Raw genomic sequence first — 20148 nt, 5'->3', positions numbered from 1 at the left:
GTGGGAGGTACTTACTGGACCCATAGACAATACAGTGTTGCCACCTTAAAAAAGAATGCCCTTGAGGTTTCACAGTGAAAGTGTCTAATTTACTAATTTAATACAATTTTTGGTTATACTGGGGTTAATTCATTTTAAAGTGCTGTGCTGCAAATATTTTGTTACAGTAATATGTTTTATATTTTCACGCTGTTTCAATACAAGTTATCTTTTATTGTATTAAAATAAAGGCAACAGTAATGCTGAACCAATATTTATTGTTGGCAGCACATCCTTCCTTCAAATTCAGAAGTTTAGAAATAAACACTATAGAACTATTTTTTTAACCCTTATTCAAATGCGAGCTGGTAGGCATTTTTTTTACAAAGTTGAAGTGGATTTTGGGTAATTGTGGGTCACTTATTTCATATTTTTGATCAAAATTTATTAAAAAATAGGGGAAGGGGTAGTTTTTTGGGTGGTAAATAATTTACCATTATCCATTCATGACTACAAATTATTCAATGTTGGTGGTAAAATAGTTACCATTGTCCGTTTTGGTTTATTTTTGGTTCTTGACTAGTGACTTCCTCTTGGTTCTACCTATATTTTATTAAATATTTTGGGAATTAAATAATATTGTTTTTATAAAAATAATATTTATTAATATTGGTCATTATGCTTACAATTATTATGCTTACCTTGAGTCTGAAACTAACAATAAATTCACTAATTACGTAATGTCAAAACGTTACGTAAACAGTTATCAAAATAACTTAAAATTTCTCCAAATATTTATTTAGTTTTATTTGTGCACATACAAAAAACAACAGTTATTTTTATATATCATCAAACTTTTGTCAAGACGGGATCGGACAGTGGTAAACTATTTACCACTTCTTTAAAATGTCTAAACTATATGAATAAATCAATTGCAGACGCTGCCTATAAGTGAGACTATACAATAAATGTTATAGTTTAGGATTTTGAATCGAAAAAACACTTATCAGAATTTTCGTTGAACAAAGTTTCAAAAATACCAAAAACGCGCGCTAAAAACTTGAAATTTTTCACACCAAAACCGTTTGGTTGACTTTGACATTACCTGACAGTGACAAATGACGTTGAAAAGTTGTAAGATGGCATAGATAAGTAAAAAAATATATTTAAAAATATAAATAAGTGACCACAATATCTTAAAGTATCACCATATCGAAAATTAGGATCCTTTTTTAAAAGTAAACGAAGTGGTAATATATCTACCTTTATTTGAATAAGGGTTAACATGCGTCCTTAATTATCAATGAAATTACATTGTAAAACGAAAATGTAAATAAAATAAATGTTAAGAAAATACAGGTTTTATTTCAAAAGGCGTTGAGTACATTTTAAGATGTTCAAAAGAAGAGTTTAATAATCTTTGTCGATGGTTAACCATCTAGCAGGGTTGTCTATAGTAATCTTGTCAATGGTGGCCTGAGAAAATCCCTTGGTTTTCATTCGCGGCAGTATGTTGTTAATAATGTGAGAATATCCGTGACCACCAAAATCAACCTGAAAAATGATATTTCAAAAAATGAAAATAAAGAAAATTGACATTATGGGCCCAGTGTGTTGTAACTCTCTAAAACCTATCTTATGATAATTATGACATCTATTATACTAATATTATAATGCTGAAGAATTTGTTTATTTACGCGCTAATCTCAAGAACTACTGCTCCGATTTGAAAAAAATATTTCAGTGTCACCACTGCAACTCCTGTGTAGCCAGGATCTACAGCTTGACCGCCACAAAAACCCAACCAATGAAGGTCAAGTTTGTCCCGGGGGAAAGTTAAACTGTCATTGGACCCGCAACGAAATTAATCAGAAGAACATAGGAGGAGTTCGAAATTAAGGTTCGACTCTATTTCACGCGGAAACGGTTTTTTACGCGTACGAAGTCGCGGGCACAGCTAGTAGGTAAATAATAATATCAACCTTCATGCTACCACAAAAATGCTACTGAGAGGATGAATCTTATCACGACATAGCATAGGTCAAATACGACATAATTATCATATTCCTTATTAACATTGAGTCACAGGACGTCCACTGCTGAACATAGAGATTGGCCGATTAGTTGTGGTCTGCATCTAGCGCCTTCCTGTAACCTTTATGAGGTCGTCACAATCTTACGGCGATACCTTATGATGATCGATCAAATATAGGAAGTTATGTCTTACCAGTCTGTGCTTAGTGTGTATATCGTGTGACATGAGGACCCGGTCCTCCTTGCCCTCATCCACGAGGGTTTTGATGAGGTCTATTCTCTGCGCATCCGAGGGCATATCCGTGTCCACGTTTAGCTGGTAGTAGGACACCTCCACGCCGAAAAGGTCGAATTGACAGTACACGCCAAGCTCCGCGAATTCCAGAAGCTTCTCTGGTTCCAACAATGTTCCTGGAAAGAAGAATACGAGCAGTGGCGGATTTACAAAGGACAATGTTCATTTCTGGCCTGGCGTGGACAAGCTGCTAATGAAAATATGAATTTGCCAAAAAATTTTAATTAATTTTTAAAGTATTCACTTAGTGTAACTTTGTATCAATTTGCCTTTATAAAAATCCAATTTAAATAGTACTTTATGTGATAATTACAACTTCCTGTCTTTATCACTCAATTCAGTGTTGCCAAAATGAATCTTATCGGTAAGAATCGATTCATATCGATTGGTTTTCGACTATGACAATTAGTATTTTTTTAAACACGTATTCATTAAAATGACATTTATAAAACCTTTTTAATATTCCAATAACACTACCAAAAATATTTAAATAACTAAATGGAACCTTATTTCACACACACCTTATTATACACCTTATTTCGAGTCATCAAAAAATACAATCGATTTTTATATCGATTATTTTTATTCATCACCATATTATTAGCATGGCAACACTGAAAATATTGTCACAGCTGTTATATCTGTCATTCGCTTTGTTTTGTATTTTTCATCGTGAGTGTTTAGTTCTCAAAACCAAGTCTTTGCCAAAATAAAAGCAGAAGAGTGTTGTATAAGTTTCCCTTTTGACGACTTTATTTTTTTGACCATGGTCCTCGATGCTTCCCTTCCCGAGGACCCTGGCATACTCTCGAACTACGAATCTCACTCAACCAATGAATGACCAATGGCTCACTTTCGGACATCGATTCGAACCTTGCCTAAACGCCGACCACGGCTTACGTATGGACTCCGACCCGAGCCCCAATGTTAACCCCAGCCCGATTTTGGATAATGCAACCAGCAATTCCTCAATCTCATGAGGAACCTATGATATGTATCAATTGTATAGCTGACATGATGCAGAGGAGGCGACATAGCCTAGAGCTTATTAAGTTCAGTTGGTTATAATGTCAGTGGATGACTCCTCAGCTGGTAAGTTATTGAATGAGCGTGTGGACTTGTTGAATACCTTTTACAATGTATTTGATCAACTACCTTTACCGTAGATTACCATAATCCTAATAAAACTTTTTTTTTGATTGATAACAGCAGTGTATGTTGTCACTCATGTTGGACCGTGTCCACGGTGTGGCTCTGCACCAATCAAGGACAAATAATATTTCAAATGAAGAAGCAACCACTAGCACTGGTCACAGTTAACGTGGATTATCTTTGTTACAAATACGTTCCATAGACTGCATATTAACACGGAAAGAGAATCACATATTCGAAAATAATGTAATAATGGAACAGATTTCACCTCGTCAAGTAAGTTTTTTTATAATTATTTTCATTATATTTTATTAAAGACATTGGCTTGATATATTTGAACAAAGTGTATATTTTTTTCTATACAAATACTTCTTACTGATAGATAAAAATTGACATCACATCTCAATATCTTAAAGAATGAATTTTGAATGATACCATAATTAATTTCTTTGTTTCAGCTGCGGGGATCTGACCAAATATGTCATCCCTGATGGCAGTGAGCTGATCGAGCTGCTACATATGCTGTGGAGCCCCAACAAACACATGATGGGACGAGGATTCATTTGCCCTTATATTGGCCTAATAACAGTAGGTCGCTGTGCTCATGTTATGACAATTTAGTGGTTTTTGAGCTGGGCAAGGTATCAGGGACATGTATTTCCACCTGCCTAGTTCCTAGACAATATTTTATTGACCCATGAGTCAGATAAAAATAATAATAATGAAAAAATGGTGTTTTATTTTGCTTCTAACCTTTCTAGTCTTAAGCCAAAAAAAATTTTTTTAAGGACTTGGATACAAAATTATATTTATATTCTGTTTCTTACTGGTATAGACTATTTAATAAATAACAAATTACATGCTGTAATGTCTGTCCACCTCAGGCCAAAGGTCCCATACTAAGTGGGCATAACCCTTTGCCGCCAGTAGGCCATTCAATTTTTGCCGCCCCTACCTACTGACTTTTGAAATTCAATACGTTAGTTTAATCCCGTTATTAGTATGATTGTGAACTTAATGATATTTCTGTCAGTTACTAGATTATTATTGCAACCCGCTATGTACTGAAGAGTTTAATATTGACCGAAAAACAGCAGCATGTACTAAATACTAATCATAAGGTGGAGAAAGGCATGACTTAAAAATACCTACACTATATGAACACAGACAAAATAATGTGTAGTCAGTAAACATTGTTTTTGTTAAATATTTTTATTGCACTTAACAGTTTAAAAACAATACAAACAATTTCTATTAAAATATAACATGTTAACAATCCAGTTAATGGTGACAGACAATGAGATCAAATAAGTTTTACATTATTTTCTTGCGAGATTTTAAATTTTCAAAATCATTAATTATAAGAATCGTAAGAAATCTTTTTCATAAGCTCTGACTCTGCACAAAATAGATAAAGCATTGAGCTTTTCTTGACTTAAAGTAAATCGTAGATAGTTTTAACCCGTTTTAAGCAAGAAAAACTTCTCTTACCTGAACAATTTGTCACCGGTGGACACACACAGAGCCATGCGAAGTGCTATATCCGGTATAATTAGCTAAGAACTACTTAAAGGCAAACAGAAAGACCAAGGCTTGGTTTAATACAGGATGGCCCAGAAGAATATTCACTTTTGAAAATTCAAGGAAACGAAAACTGTACATTTTTATAGAACTTTAACTATTGCAATTTAAAGAAAATTTAATGCAATTTGTTTTTAAATTTACCTTTATTAAATAACATCGCCCAGGAGATTTCCTTGACGCTTACAACATTCGATCAACATACATCAAAATCTTGGAATGCGTTCGTCAGAATTACCTCGAAACCTATTTTCAATTTTTTGCCGAATGCTCAGCTTCAGTTGCTGCACGATTGTTGGATTATAAAAGTATACTCTATTTTTAATGTAACACCACAAAAAATAATTTTCTGGAGTGAGATCAGGGCTTCCTGGTGGCCAGGAGATGTCACCCCTGCCAGAAATTATTTTTTTGTGGGAACATGTCTCTTACCATCTCTCAGTTGAAGTGTGACACGTAGCCCCATCTATCTTGATGAAATCAAGTGCTCCAGTCATAACCTTGCGAATCTTGCAGCTTTGAAATCAAAAAGCTTTTCAGCCTACCAGTATAGCGCTCTCAAAAATTAATCATCCTTTCAATGTAACAAACCAATTAAGCAGTGGTGTAATCTCACTGCCTCTAAGAAGCGCTAATCTCATTCCACCAGACTTCTTTTTGTGGGATTACCTTATGAGCAGAGTATACTCAAACTCTGCAGCATTCATCCATCCTGAATCCATTTTGAGGACACTCTAAGGGCTGCACACGACGCCGCCACCGCGCCGCCGCCGCGCTATCGCCGCGCCGCTACACTGTTCATACGCACCGAGTAAAACCGCCACCGTGCCGCCACCGCGCGGCGTCGTGTGCAGGAGCGCTTACGAAAGTTTTCCAAAATTTTGATGTATGTTGACCGAATGTTGTAAACGTCAAGGGAAACACATGTACGATAAAATTTATAAAAGATAGTAAATTTTAAAATAAAATGCACTAAATTTCCTTTAAATTGCAATAGCTAAAATTCTACAAAAATGTACAGTTTTCGTTTCCTTGAATTTTAAAAAGTGAATTTTCTTCTGGGCCACCCTGTAAGACAATATACACGAAGTTGTGGAGAGATGGTGCTCGTGCTAGGCTCCGAAGATCCTGTGTTACGAGTTTTTTTATTTTTATTAAAACGCTATTGGAATATTTTAAAATTCATGATCACATTACCTAAGTATTGGTAACAGTGCGTTTATTAATCGTTTATTTATACAGGGTGGAATTTTGTAATGCCACCTGGAGGGAAAGTACTCTTATTAATGTAGATAGAAAATTTTATATTATGGATTGTGTATACGTATAATTATAATTTTTTTTCCAGTAAAAAAAATTGCTAAATTTGCCGCCCCTCTAAATCTGCCGCCCTAGGCACTGGCCTACTTGGCCTATTGGTAAATCCGCCACTGAATACGAGTTGTTTTTAAAGTTCTTGTATTTGTCGTAAACTAGACTACCGTTCCACGAAACTTGTAGTCAGTCTTGAATATTGACCCCATTGGGCTTTTTTCGCCTAACTTTTTAACCAATAAGTAAGTCGATTTACTCAAAATACAGCTAGCCTTATTTATTCTCTAGCTGCCCAAAATAGCTTTTAAAATCTCTAACGGGTTACTGCGGATATAAGTAGGTACTTACGATTTTTTTAACTGGGGCACTGTGGTGCCCTAAAAAAAACATAGATGATACTTCTTTTGGCGCCCCCTTCAGCAAAGCAGGCAGCTCCTTTCTGGATCCATGCCTGAGTATCGGTTACGTTACGTCGCTTGTGTACTTATATTTAAATTTTATTCTGAACTATGATTTACACTTGTTTGAATACTGTAATTGGCACTACCGTTCTATTCATAAATAAACAAATAAATGTCGTGTTCTCGCCCACCTAAAACGGAGGTATACTAACGGTCGAGGTGGGACATGACCAGCTTGTCTGCCTTGCCGCCGGCTTCCAGGTACAGCCGCACGATCTCGAAGGGCGCCTCCGCCACGCGGTGAGGGTGGAAGCTCACACCGCAGTCGACGTCAGGCTGCAGCGTGCCAGCTGCTTTTATAGCCTTAATTTCGAAATCTGCAACGATAAAATTATACGTCCAAAATCAATTTATTCCCATTCTATGTATTCTAATGAATACCCATTATATCTACCTATACTAATATTATAAGAGTAGGCGCACACCGTTGATTTTTCGTCGGCCGATAGTTTAGTCGGGCTGTTGATCTGTATGGGAGTGCGCACACTACGCCGATTCGATTTGGCCGATTCTTCATACAATTTGAAATCGGGCACAACTATCGGCCAACTAAAAATCAACGGTGTGCGCCTACTCTAAATGCGAAAGTAACTCTGTCTGTCTGTCTCTCTTTCACGCCTAAACCACTGAACCGATTTTGATGAGATTAAGCATAGAGATAGTTTGAATGCCGGGAAAGGACGAAGGATAGTTTTTATCCCGGTTTTTGAAACAGGCGCCCGCGCGATAAAGTTTTTCTGTGACAGACAAAATTCCACGCGGGCGAAACCGCGGGCGGAACGCAATAAAACAGTATCATTCATCATCGTTATCATGAGTAGGTAGTAGGTAGGTATTGTCAGTTTTCATCGAAGTACAATTATTATTAACATTTTGATTCATTAATTGAAGTAGTTGTCCCTTCAATTTCGTGTCAGCCAAATGTCTACTGTTGAATAATGGCCTCCCAAAGGACTTGAATTTGCCGGATAGAACCGGATAGAGGCTTCAGCCTGAACTGACGGGTTAGGGACTTGGAGAGCATCTTTCTTCCTTAATGGGGATGTTGCCTGGGTCAAAAAGCAAGAGTTTTAATTAGTCCGTCAGTTAACTTATCAAAAAATACTCTACACGTATTTTTCACTTTTTCAAACTAATGAAAATTTTAAGAGATAAAGCGCCCCAAAGTTCATAAGAAGAGGCCCGTGACGTCAACGCTTGCTTAAAAATGCCGCACGTTGTGACGTCGTGCGCAACTTCAACGCACCATAACTATGTACAGTGACGGAACCAATCATGGACATGTTAAGCGCACTAAATTCGAATTTCGTTTAAAAAGGGGATGTTTTTTGACGATACAAAAGTGGTGATTTTTTTTTCGGCACTTAAATACATGAGGAACATTTAAACAAAACCAAAAATCCTGTATGCTTAATAGATAATTAATAAAAAAAATATAAATTGAAATATACGAAATCACCATTGATGGACATCAAAAATTCAGTAATGGACACCCAGTCATGGACATGGACCCAATTATGAACATCCATTAATGGACACTTTTGTATTGAACACATGAATGAAACAAATGATGTCACAAATCAACTTTTATTACTGCTATTTGAACTTTCAACTTGATCAGTCTTCGATTTTCAAGTATCAGACTTTCAATCAACCATCTGGTGATAAAATGCGCTTCCGTCGGTATTAAATATCCGGCTGGGTTCATCTAAAACATCTTTTAAACCTATAACTTCTATGTATCTCTTTAGTTTATCGAACCAATTGCGAATGCCTTCTTCGGTAACGTCATCTCGTCATCCCTCGACTTTAAACGATCAAAATATCGAATTTACAAATGATCAAATGTTCAAAATATCGAATAATTAAAATATCGAAAATCAGTAAAGAAGTTTAAACTAAATGTCATATTATTATGATGAATACAGGGTGTTAGGTAAATGGGTATATGAGCCGACACTAGCCCATGTTAACATGGGCATATAAATAAATGGTATGGCGAAGTCAGAAATTTGATAACATCATTTTTTTTTAATTTTCATACAAAATAATTTTTATAACATCCGATTTGTATGAAAATTTAAATAATTAAAATGAAGATATCAATTTTCTGACTTCACTATACCATTTATATGCCCATGTTAACATGGGCTAGTGTCGGCCCATATACCCATTTACCTAACACCCTGTATAAATAAAACTTTTTTTATATTTCTAGGGTACCATAGTCAACAAGGAACCCTTACCTCCATCTTCCTATTAAACTATACAATTAGATCGATTTTCGATAATTTAATCCTTAGATCTTTTGAAGATTATTTCGATCATTTTGTAAATTCTATATTTTAATCGTTCGATGTTTTGAGTTTTCGATGAAACGTGTTGGACATTTTTACTTTCGATCATTTGTTATTCGATATGGCGGAGGTAACCCAGGTTATTCGAGGAACATCAAACCGGAGGGCAGCCATGCTTATCTTTTCCCCCATCCTTACAGCATCCAATGCTCTCCCCATTTGTTTGGGGATGTAATTTTGTTTTGGTGCCATCTAAGACAAAACAAAGAACCCAATTATGGACAACTAAAAATACCCAGTTATGGACATCGTCCAACATTGGAAAATAAAGAGCAATTACAAAATCAACTCAACCCAAATGTTTAGTGCATCTAATTAAATAATTTAATACAATAAACTAAAAAACCAATTAAAAACTTAAGCATGGACACTTGTCCATTACTGAATTTCATAAAATATCGAATCCAGTAATGAACAAACCCCAGAAAAAACTTATGGCTGTGATAAGACATTTTTAACTTAGCTCAATTTACTTGCTATTTATTATTATTCAGTAAAAATAACATCAAATCTCATTATAACACAACACAAGATAGCACCAAGCACAAATATGTACTCACTTCCTTAACGATTTCAATAGTAAAAACGGATTTTCATTACCACCGCGCGCAACGAGATTTCACTTCGCAGCTATCTTAAAACAAAGTGGCCGATTTTGGTGACGTGTGTCAAAATGATAGCCCAAACATCTATTGATTGTGATTTTAGTGTTGCCAGTTCAAAATGTTGCGACAGTTGCTTAATAAATTCGATCAACGAAAAAAATGTCCATAATTGGTGCCATGTCCATTACTGGTGCCGTCACCCTAATTATTTGTTAGATTGACAAATAAAAATATATGTGTCCAATATTTTTTGATATTAAACATTACGGACTAAAAAAATTTTTTTAGGCAACTAGCCTATTGCCTCTAACGATATTCACGGGAAAAGTAGCTAGGTACCTATTGTATCAGACAACACTACTTCAGTTAGCGGGCGTCCATTAATTACGTGAGACAATTTTGGCAGTTTTTCACCCCAACCCTTCCTTGGTGAGATTTTTCCAGACCCCCTCCCCCCCTCACAATCTCACCTGAGATTTCGTATAAGCAAATGTACCTAAATGAGTTATCTGTGCTTCGATTAGGATTTAATATTAAAAAAAAACACTTCTTCTATTTTTTATTTTTTGGACAGCTTAAAATAAAAAATTGAATAATGGATCATTCATCATCATCAACAGCCCTTTACAGTCCACTGCTGGACTATGAGCCTCCTCCACTATAGTGGAGGGTTTTGCCATAATCTCCACGCTTGTAATATATTTAAAAATAACTCAGTTTATTTAGTAAGGTTTTTCTTGACCTTCTCCCCCCCTAAACGTCTCATGTCCCTAATTAATAGACGTCCCCTTATAAAAATAACGATTTACCTCTCAAGGGCCATACGCTGGCTATCTCGCCCATGAACCCAGCCTTGACATCGGGTTTTTCTACGCAACCGGCCGTCAACTCGTTCAGCATATGGTTGTAGAGTTCCTCAGTAGAGCTGTGCAAGTGGTCGGCAGGTTGCAAATCGGCGATGTAGAAGCCAGTCCCCGCTACGATATGCACGCCAGTCTTATGGGAGACTGCCACTGACAACGCCAGGTCTCTATCTAAACCTTCAGTAGAATTCTCGACTATGGTACCTGCAAGTGGTAATTTAAAGCCTGGTCCGTGAGCACGTAGAATTTTGTCCAATGACCCCTAGCTACCCATCCTTATCGCTCGCGCGTAATTTTAATGCTGTCGCGACTGTGCGACTGGCACCCGCAGTGAGTGTGCGAGCGCGAAAGCAACATAGGTAATTACGCGCGAGCGATAAGGGTGGGTAGCTAGGGGTCATTGGACAAAATTCTACGTGCTCACGGACCAGGCTTTAGATGGTTGGATGGAATACCCCTTGAGGATAGGATGGTGCGAAATGCGTAATAATAATTTTAAGGAAGTAGGGTCAGGGAGGCAACAGTGACTCACTTTTTTTTCGAAGCTTAATAAAAATAGATATCGCTTTAATATTGGCCTAAAATTTGCTCACATTTTAGATACACTATTGAACTGTAACTGAGCACTCATGATTCTACATTATTTACTACTTATGTCAAAGTAGGAACCTAAAACAAAAAAATGATAATTGAGCCACTGTGGACTACTAGGTGTACACACTGACTCACTACCGTGGTACACAGTATTAACGTGGTACGGCAGTATTTATATGAAAAGAAAATGCCCATTCCGCGTAGTTTTTTATTAGAAATAATAACAAAACTGCACAAGCTATTCTTATTATAATCAACAATTCAACACGACTCTTAGTACTTTTATTGCTACCTATAAGATCTTAAGTCATCTCAATCTCTTCGTTATTTATTTCTTCCCTATTTTTCTGTCGGTTTTTTTCCGTGGCATTCTGTAAATAAAAAAAAAATTCGATTTAAAGTTATAAAAATATTGAATTCGTCTAAAGTATTAAAATTGAGTCACTGTGTACTTCTACGCCATTTTGTAAATATTTGATCAAAAAACCAAGATGTAAAACAAATTAGTCAAAATTCGGATTAAAGACAATATTGATACAAGACCTACTATCCGATAAATATAACGGCTATTACCTATAGCAACAAACAAAGATATGAAAACAATCGAAACTCACCTTAGAATGTAATTTAGTGGGCGCGAAAACAAAAAACATTCCCTCACCCTTCCGCACGGCACTTGACCGGCGAGCAAACTGGTTTAAATGTGTTCGGGTACCAAGACCTTTGAATCGGTAAAAGAGACAAATATATATTCCTATGCCTTCAGGTCGAAACATGACTGAGCCACTGTAGCCGACCGAGTCACTGTTGCCTCCTTGACCCTACTTAGGTAGGTGGTGAGAAAGTAAGGAAAATAATTAAACATTATAACAACCCGATCGAGCTAACTGCGTACCTAGCTGGAATGCGACTCTCCCTCGTACTCACCCGCGTTCGCCCCGTCCGTACTAGCGTCGACGTGACGTCACGGCGGCCCGGTGTGCAGTTGACTCGACCGGGTTGGAGCTTGTAAGTAAAAAGTGGGTGTCTACTACTTACCCCCTCCATAATTTTTGAAATAGGCAACATCGTTCAAAAGGGCTTCACGAGACCGTTGGTCGTTGAGCTCCAGATTGTATTTGGAACTGTAAGGGTACTGACGCAGATACCCCGCCGTCGGCAGGGAAATGCCAGAATAGAACCGGTCAGCAAGGTGCTTTGGAGGCTTCCGGTAAAAGTGGGTGAAGTCCATAGCCAGATGCTCATGGGTGAGTGTTACCCCAAGATCTTCTGGCTTGACATCTCCTAAAACTATACGAAAAATGGCATTGCACATTAGTTGTTAGAACCTGGTAGGTATGCTCTAAGGTAGAATCCAGAACCTAACGATATTTTGCGGCTGGGCGATGTTCTGTTAGAAAGAGCGTCGCCATTGAGGCGGTCTTATTGCTAGGAAGAGATCTTTATTAAACAAGGGAGAGAATTTAATGATAGCATAAACTAGGAATCAGTGTAAGACAACTGAAACTAGAGACATTTTGTGACCTGATTGATGTAAAATAATATTTCTGATCGCATTTTAAGTAAGACTTTACCTGACATCTATACTTATTATAATAAATCTGTAGAGAGGTCAATTGTGTATATTAAATATATTTTAAAAATAACTATCAGGGGGCAGGGCCGGATTAACCATCTCGGGGCCCCTAGGCACAACTCGTATCGGGCCCCCCCTTTTTCATACCACAACAACGCAATTTGGAAATTTTTACTGTCTACATTACGAAATTGAATGAAGGTACCATCATTATCAACAACAGACTTTAGTCATAACATTGCAAAGGTATACTTCTAATTTTTTTAGATACAAAATCCTTTAAAACTTCTTGAAAATTGACCTTTTCTGATACATCATCTTTAACATATGTTTTTTATTTTTCATTTTTTAATCGGGAGTGCTGGGCCCCTGGTCATAGTGGGCCCCTAGGCACTGGCCTAAAGTGCCTTATGGATAATACGGCACTGGGGGGTGATTAGTGATCGATACTGATGCCAAAAATGCAATCAGTAAAATTTTTGTCTGTCTGTCTGTATGTTCCTTATAGAAACAAAAACTACTCGACGGATTTTAACGAAACTTGGTACAATTATTCTTCACACTCCTGGGCAGGTTATAGTATACTTAGGAATTCCCACGGGAACGGAAATTAGCGGGAAAATCCTTTTGTATGAAATATCAGGTAGGTACCTTAGTAAACTTAAAGCTTAGTTACAACAGGATATTGCAAAATTCCCACGGGAACGGGAGTTAGCGGGAAAAAACATTTGCATGAAAAAACCTAAACCGCGTAAGATAGATGAAGGGGGTAAAACGGGATCCACGCGTACGAAGTCGCGCTAGTCTATAATAAAATTTCGAATTAGTAGGTAATTATGAATGTGGTTGGATGTGTATAGGTAGGTACCTATCTAGTTCTTTACTTACCTAATATCTTTAATTACACCAATAAACGCAATAAAAACTTAAATAATTTAAAAGTACAGAAGGATATATTATATGTATTAATTAATGTAGGACTTACCGGTTTGTACTCTAGGACTCATGATGAGTTTGTGAAACTTTAAACTTGTTAGAAAGGCTAGAAAGCAGTCGAATTATGTAGGTTATACAGAAGAAACTGTGTTTTGGTGAGATAATACGTCTCAGTCTCAGGCCTTTATCACTCACAATCACAAATTATACACTATGGTGGCGTAAACAATGCACATCTACTAAACACATACAAGTGTAGAAGAAGTGTAGGTAATGATAAATTATTATCACCACAGATTATCACTGATTCTAATAGTTCTTAAAAATATAAAGCTTAACATGTAGGTCTTTAGGTTAAAAATACATCGTATACAACACTAGCGAGTGAATAAACAAGGCCAATGTTTGTTTTGTTAAAATAGTATAGTACCTACCATAGAGGAATATTGGTTAGATTCTCTAAGGTACCTAACCTAGGTATTAAAAACCTAAGTTACCTGATCGAAAGATGAATTATTTTATTGTGAACTTTTTGTACGAAATTAAAACAAATTATTTGAGACTATAGGAAATGCAGTAGTAAACCCACAGAGCACGTAAATAGTAAACCATGAAAATCTGTATAGAGCGTGTGTTGGAACGCCTAGAGTGGCGGGACTGGGCGGGACTTTTTGAATGAGACCGCGGCATCATCGTCCGCGCACTTTTTCCATGGCAACTCGTAAACATTATTATTTGTTATTATTTGTCAGCTGTCATTGGATATTGACTGCAATTAAATAAATAAATGTGCTAGAAAAATGCCAATTATTGTTAAAGATTTCACGTGGACACAAACAGCCCAAGCGTTGAACATAAGAATTCCAATCAGCCCGGTAAAACATGAAAAAGTTGATATTTTCACCACTGACTCTTACATAAAAGCGAACTACAACCCTTTTCTCTTCGAAATATTTTTATTACACGACGTGGACAGCTCTAAAGGTAAATGTGTCGTTCAGGAAGATATGATCGTTATTGATTTGGTCAAAAGGGAGCAAGTTGAATGGGAAAGCCTAGAGAAAGAGCTCACTAAAGAAGAAAAAATGAAACTGAAGCAAGAAATCCTGGAAGAATGCCAAGAAAAAGCTAAGCAAGAGTCTGAAGACAAGAGGATTAAAAAGAGTCAGTTAGATCGTTTCACTGTTCAACGGGCTATGGAAATTGATGAGAAGCAACATAAATTGATGGATTCCAGAAGAGACGAGCAGAGGAAGCAAGCTATGAACGCTTTGGAAGACTGGAGGGTGACCAATGTAAATAAAGACAGTATTCCAAATCAGAAAGAACTGCCGATACCTTATAGAATCTTAGATACTCATCATAAAACTAAATCTGGGGTTAAAATAGTTGAATTGCCTGACAATGACGTGGATGATAAAGAAAAGAACATTACGAAAGACTCGAACTTAGCTAAACAACAAAAAATAGCGCCTAGACCTCCACCTAAAGCTCTTGTTAAATCAGAGTATGTTGAGAAGAAAAAGAAAGAGGCATCAGTTAGGGTGCTACCGCGGCTCAGGGAAACAGCTCAGCTGGAAGTCACTCACACGCCAAGAACATTCCCTACTCCTAGCAGGGAGTCGACAGCACAGGAAGAGGAGGCGTGGATTAAAAATATAACATTAGCAAGAAGAGCAACAGGTAAGGTACCTAATAACAAATAGGTAACTATGTAGGTAACTTTAACAACTCGCAACTCTTGAAAGTTAAAATAGAAAACCAAAAATTAGCTACATCAAGTAAGAAGTAGCATGCAAGTAAGAAAGCAAAAATATAAATAGAATTATTTACTTAAGTATTACCTAATTCCAAAAGAAATACTATTTAGGTATAAAATAAAGTTTTTAAGATCCTAGCAACAAAGACACGTAAATGTACTCAATTCTTTATTGCATCCATAATGTTACAGAGGTGGTATGTATGGTTTTATAAGATACAATTATGGACCCTGTCGGGCACAGCATTCTAAGAGAGGGGAAGAATTTATAAATATTTAATTAATTCAATTATATTATTAATTATATTATTAGTTATTAATTATTTATCACAATAGGTATACAATTAATTTAATAATTGGTATTACTATTACATATAGGTAACATATTATTAATTTTGTACTTAGATTATTTTTAAATAAATATTATGTAACAAGAAACAAGAACCAAATGGCTTACAAACTAAGACTCTTTTAGGCTTCGTATCCGAAGACCTTCGGCCCGAGGAGCAGGACCCGCAGTGGTGCAAAGAGAAGGGCGACGAGTTCTTCCGCAGCGGCAACTTTCTGGGCGCCATTAGCGCGTACACCCACGGCATCAGGCTCTCCGACAAGTTGCCGAGCTTGTTCGCCAACAGGGCCGCCACGCATTTCGCTCTCGGCAATTTCAATAAATGTGTAAGTTGTGCAGCTAAGTATTTAATTTTCTTTTACTCAATTGCTTTTGCCCGCGTGTAAATTGTCTGTCACAGTCTCATAGAAAGACTAGGTACTAAGTAGGTAACTATCTATCTATCGCCAAAAGGCAGACAAACACTACGGCGGAGGACTTTGTTTTATTAACGTTGTAGAGTAAAGAAGACTTCTCTGGTTTTACTCGAAATTGCTCATTTTGGACTGGTAAGAAATCGTCAGAGAGTCCAGGAGCAAAATTTTTTTTGTGTAAGTATAATAACAAGGCAGGTATTTTACTACAATCGCACAAATTAACGTAATTTTCTTCCGAAATCTCCAAAGCAAACATTGCACCGCAACCTTATCATACGCGGTTTTCCCGTTTTGTTTAAAGTGAAATGAATTTTTGTATTCTCCAGATAAACGACTGCTCGACAGCACTGGATTTGATGAAGCCAGCATGCGAGGGCAATCGCCGCAGCCGCGCCAAGTGCATCGCGAGGCGCGCGGCGGCGCTGGCGCGCGTCGGTTGGCTCAACAAAGCTATTGATGAGATGAAGGCCGCTTCCAAGCTGCTGCCCGATGATGAGAAGATAAAGAAGGACGTGTACGACATGGAACGCGCGTGGGAGCAGAATCCAGACTCGGATTAATGATAAAACTCGGATGATTGTATAGTAGTATGTCTGACGTGTAAGAAACATATTACGTTCTGATGCGGTACGACGACACAACCAGACAGACATAATATCCACCATTATTCGGCTCATTTGCCGAAGAAGAAATGCTTCAGGCATTGACTTATTAATTAATTTTGGAGAATGCCTTTCAAAACTTCTAGAAAATCGAGAATGAGTGGCAGACTGATCGGTCATATTTTTTATGACAGACGGTCATATTTTTTAGTTTGAGTCTAGACTTGTTATTACTATTAAGTTAATAGTTGTTCAAAATAAATGTAATTGCTATTAGACTTTTATTTCATTTAATTGCTGAAAAAAGAAGAATTTTGGATTTATTTTTACTGTATCTGCAAATTCTAATTCTAGAACGAAAAGTGATCTAATCAATTCTTGCAATAGAGATCGTATCGAAATATAAAAAAAAATTTGATTAGTACTAATTTGAAAATAAAGTTCAATCCGAATTGTGGTTCTTCAACATTACTTTTTGAGTCACAAAATCAACACACCAGCGAAACTATAACAGAAACATTATAATTTATATCGGAATAATATTACAGTACAGTACAGGTATTTAATTAAGGTATCATTCTTCAACTATCTTCTTGGACAAGCCGAGGTTGTTGAGGAGCGCGTGTGGCGAGGGGTCGCGGCCGCGGAACCTTCGGAACACCTCGCTAGGGTGACAACTGCCTCCGTAAGCCAGAAAAGTGTCCCGGTACCGCTTGCCCACGCTAACCACGTCCGCCCCGCCTTGCTTCGCTTCCTCAAATGCACTGTAAATGTCCGCCGCAATCATCTTCGACCACAAGTGGCAGTAATAAGCGGCACCCCACTCCTCCGAAAATATTTTCGTGAACGACAACGGGTGCGAGTTGTACTTGTCGAACGGCAACACGTGATACTGCGGCCACAGGTCTCTGACCAAATCCCGCCAGAAAGTCTTCTTCGAATGCAACTCCAAGTCTAACTTGGAAAGGTACAGTTCGCTACACAAGTTGTAACCTGACATGTGGCCTCTCACGTTCTGAAGGTTCTTAACGATTTCGTCTGGCAGTGGCTCGTCTGTTTTGTAGTGTCCGCTGATCGCATGAATCGTGTGGGGATCGTACAGCCAATGTGTCATAACTTGTCCACAGACTTCAGCCGCATCCCATTCCACGTTCGACAACCCTGCAACTTCCGAGTAGTTTGCTTTGGTGAGTAAGTGGCGCAGGGAGTGTCCAAACCTTTGGAACAGTATTCCAACCTCTTTGAAGGTCAGTAACGACTGGGTACCCTTTGTTGGGGCCTGGAAGTTGAATATCAATGCTGACAGAGGAGTAGTGCCTGTTACAGAAGACTTATTCCGGATCGATATGTGCCAGCCAGCATCGTCATGGATACGGATCTTCTCATCCTGACGCGCGTAGGGGTCTAGGTAAAACCCAGCCACAGGTGAATTACTGGAACTGTCAAACACGTCATAAAACTTAACATCTTTGTGCCAAGTCTGCACATTTGTTCTTTCAACAATTTGGATTTTGAACAAAGTGCTGCAAAGGTTAAAGAGGCTGGTGATGACTCTTGGAAGTGGGAAGTATTCGCGAATTTTGTCCTCATCGAAGTTATACATTGACCACTTTTGCTTCCTTTGCCAGTAAGGAATATCCCAATGGGCTAATTTTGAATCAAATCCTCTTTCTTTAGCAAATCTCTGTAACAGTTCAATTTCCACTTCCTGCATTGGCTTTGCGCATTCTAATAAACTGTCCAGGACGTTATAAACATTGTCTACTGTTCCTGCCATTTTGGTTTCCATGCTCATATCAACAAATGAATCGAATCCTAGAATATTGGCCTGCTCATGACGGAGACTGCGGATCTTCTCTAAGTTTGAACTTGTCTCTATTTCTTTGTTGACGTAATTGGAGCACCGCTGTACATAGGCCTGCCAAGTGTTCCAACGGAGTTCTCTATCAGGACAGTATTGCATGAACGGTTCATAAATATGAGGTTGCAACGTTACTTTCCAGGGTCCTTTGTAAGGATCACTGCCAACAGACATGGCGTTAACCAGACTTTCAGGGAACTCCCGTAAAATGGACCCATCTTCGATTGTGCTTGCAAAAACCTTGTTTGCAATATTAACTTTATCTCTAAACATGTTTCTCTCTTTCTGTAACGATGAGAGGAGGTTATTTAAGCGTTCCCTTTTGGCGCCTTTGATGTCTAAACCATTGAGTTTACCTTCTAGAACATATTTGTCTAAGAGCCTCTGTTCTTCGTCTGTAAGTTTCTTCAAGCGGTTTTTCTCTTGCACAGCGGCTTGGAAAATGGCTACACTATTAAACTTAGCTGATCTGGCTTTGTGTGCTCTTTCATGAATTTGGATGTATGATTTTGTGGGCATAAGCGAACTGTTACCCAGATATAATGTTTTTGCCATTCCCCATGTTAGTTCCAGCTGTGCGTCAAGTTTTTCTAAAGGCTGGAATATTTCTACAAATGCATTTTTGCAGTTTGGAGTCGATTGCTCAATTTGTTTCACTCCATTTTCGTAATCCAAGCTTTGTTTGCTGATAGCAGCGATGCATTTCTCAATGGTTATATCGTTAAACTCTGGGATTCCATTTTCTGAAAGCAGTATGTTCTTATCGGCGTCTTCGCCAATTTCGGGAATCCTGAAAAGTTCAATTGCATTAAATTATTGAGTGTTCTAGAAAATAAATAAGTATTAAATTTAATACAGAGATTGTTTTAAAAATAAATAATGTTGAAGAAATAAACATTATTGTTGTGCAATGTGTAAGTATGCAGTCCAATGTAAGGAAAAATATATTTTTCAAATAACTGCCTTTTACCTAAAATTTATAAAACAATTAAAAATATAACCACACTTATCTGATTATGATTTCAGGATTACAGACTTTTTTAGGAATTTTTAAATTACAAATTATATTTCTGAAACTATATCATGAACACTGTTGTGTTTAAAGTTTTAAACATAGGTGAGGTATGGGTTAATTTTTATTTTATCAAACAAGTAAAGCAAAAGAGTAGAAGGAAGAAATGTGAAAATCGATGATACTTACAGGACAACATAACCCGCATTTCGTTTGTTCTGATAAAACTGCTTCTTCACATGACGTGCGATTACATTAGGGCGGAGGAACGACAAAGCCATTATTAAATTAAGTTAAAAATAATATTTTTCGAGGATATTTATTTCATAATCCGCCCGCACCAGCCCAACACATATGATAATGACAAGTGCATGACAGTTTTGACAGCTGTCACTATCATGT

General features: G+C 37.3%; 4 protein-coding genes and 2 long non-coding RNA genes across 8 annotated transcripts in view; 1 reads left to right on the top strand and 5 right to left on the bottom strand.

The window, feature by feature from the left end:
- Positions 1-20148, bottom strand: part of Rhp (GTP-Rho-binding protein rhophilin) — a 193382-nt gene that overhangs the window by 14519 nt on the left and 158715 nt on the right. The window lies entirely within an intron of this gene.
- On the bottom strand, positions 193-14011 carry LOC114363177 (phosphotriesterase-related protein). The gene is made up of 7 exons (XM_028318827.1): positions 13797-14011; positions 12274-12525; positions 10588-10845; positions 6969-7133; positions 2207-2424; positions 1265-1533; positions 193-327 (listed from the first exon to the last, which is right to left on the bottom strand). The coding sequence occupies exons 1-6, from the start codon at positions 13816-13818 to the stop codon at positions 1390-1392; spliced, it is 1059 nt and encodes a 352-aa protein (XP_028174628.1). The 5' UTR covers positions 13819-14011; the 3' UTR covers positions 193-327; positions 1265-1389.
- LOC114363180 (uncharacterized) lies at positions 9205-9982 on the bottom strand. The gene is made up of 2 exons (XR_003656757.1): positions 9734-9982; positions 9205-9365 (listed from the first exon to the last, which is right to left on the bottom strand). It is a non-coding gene; the product is annotated as an uncharacterized LOC114363180 (long non-coding RNA).
- Positions 11285-12047, bottom strand: LOC114363179 (uncharacterized). Its single transcript, XR_003656756.1, has 2 exons — positions 11850-12047; positions 11285-11606 (listed from the first exon to the last, which is right to left on the bottom strand). It is a non-coding gene; the product is annotated as an uncharacterized LOC114363179 (long non-coding RNA).
- LOC114363175 (dynein assembly factor 4, axonemal) lies at positions 14508-16844 on the top strand. Its single transcript, XM_028318824.1, has 3 exons — positions 14508-15430; positions 15982-16181; positions 16598-16844. Exons 1-3 carry the CDS (start codon positions 14548-14550, stop codon positions 16829-16831), a joined length of 1317 nt encoding a protein of 438 aa, XP_028174625.1. The 5' UTR covers positions 14508-14547; the 3' UTR covers positions 16832-16844.
- Positions 17376-20114, bottom strand: LOC114363172 (probable cytosolic oligopeptidase A). The gene is made up of 2 exons (XM_028318822.1): positions 19936-20114; positions 17376-19524 (listed from the first exon to the last, which is right to left on the bottom strand). The coding sequence occupies exons 1-2, from the start codon at positions 20025-20027 to the stop codon at positions 17448-17450; spliced, it is 2169 nt and encodes a 722-aa protein (XP_028174623.1). The 5' UTR covers positions 20028-20114; the 3' UTR covers positions 17376-17447.

The sequence above is a fragment of the Ostrinia furnacalis genome, unplaced genomic scaffold (genome assembly GCF_004193835.3).
Source record: "Ostrinia furnacalis isolate ACB-3 unplaced genomic scaffold, ASM419383v2 OfSCF7013, whole genome shotgun sequence".
In the NCBI taxonomy this organism is placed as follows: Eukaryota; Metazoa; Arthropoda; class Insecta; order Lepidoptera; family Crambidae; genus Ostrinia; species Ostrinia furnacalis.
The sequence above is the reverse complement of the archived record's forward strand: the minus strand, read 5'-3'. Positions and strand labels throughout refer to the sequence as shown.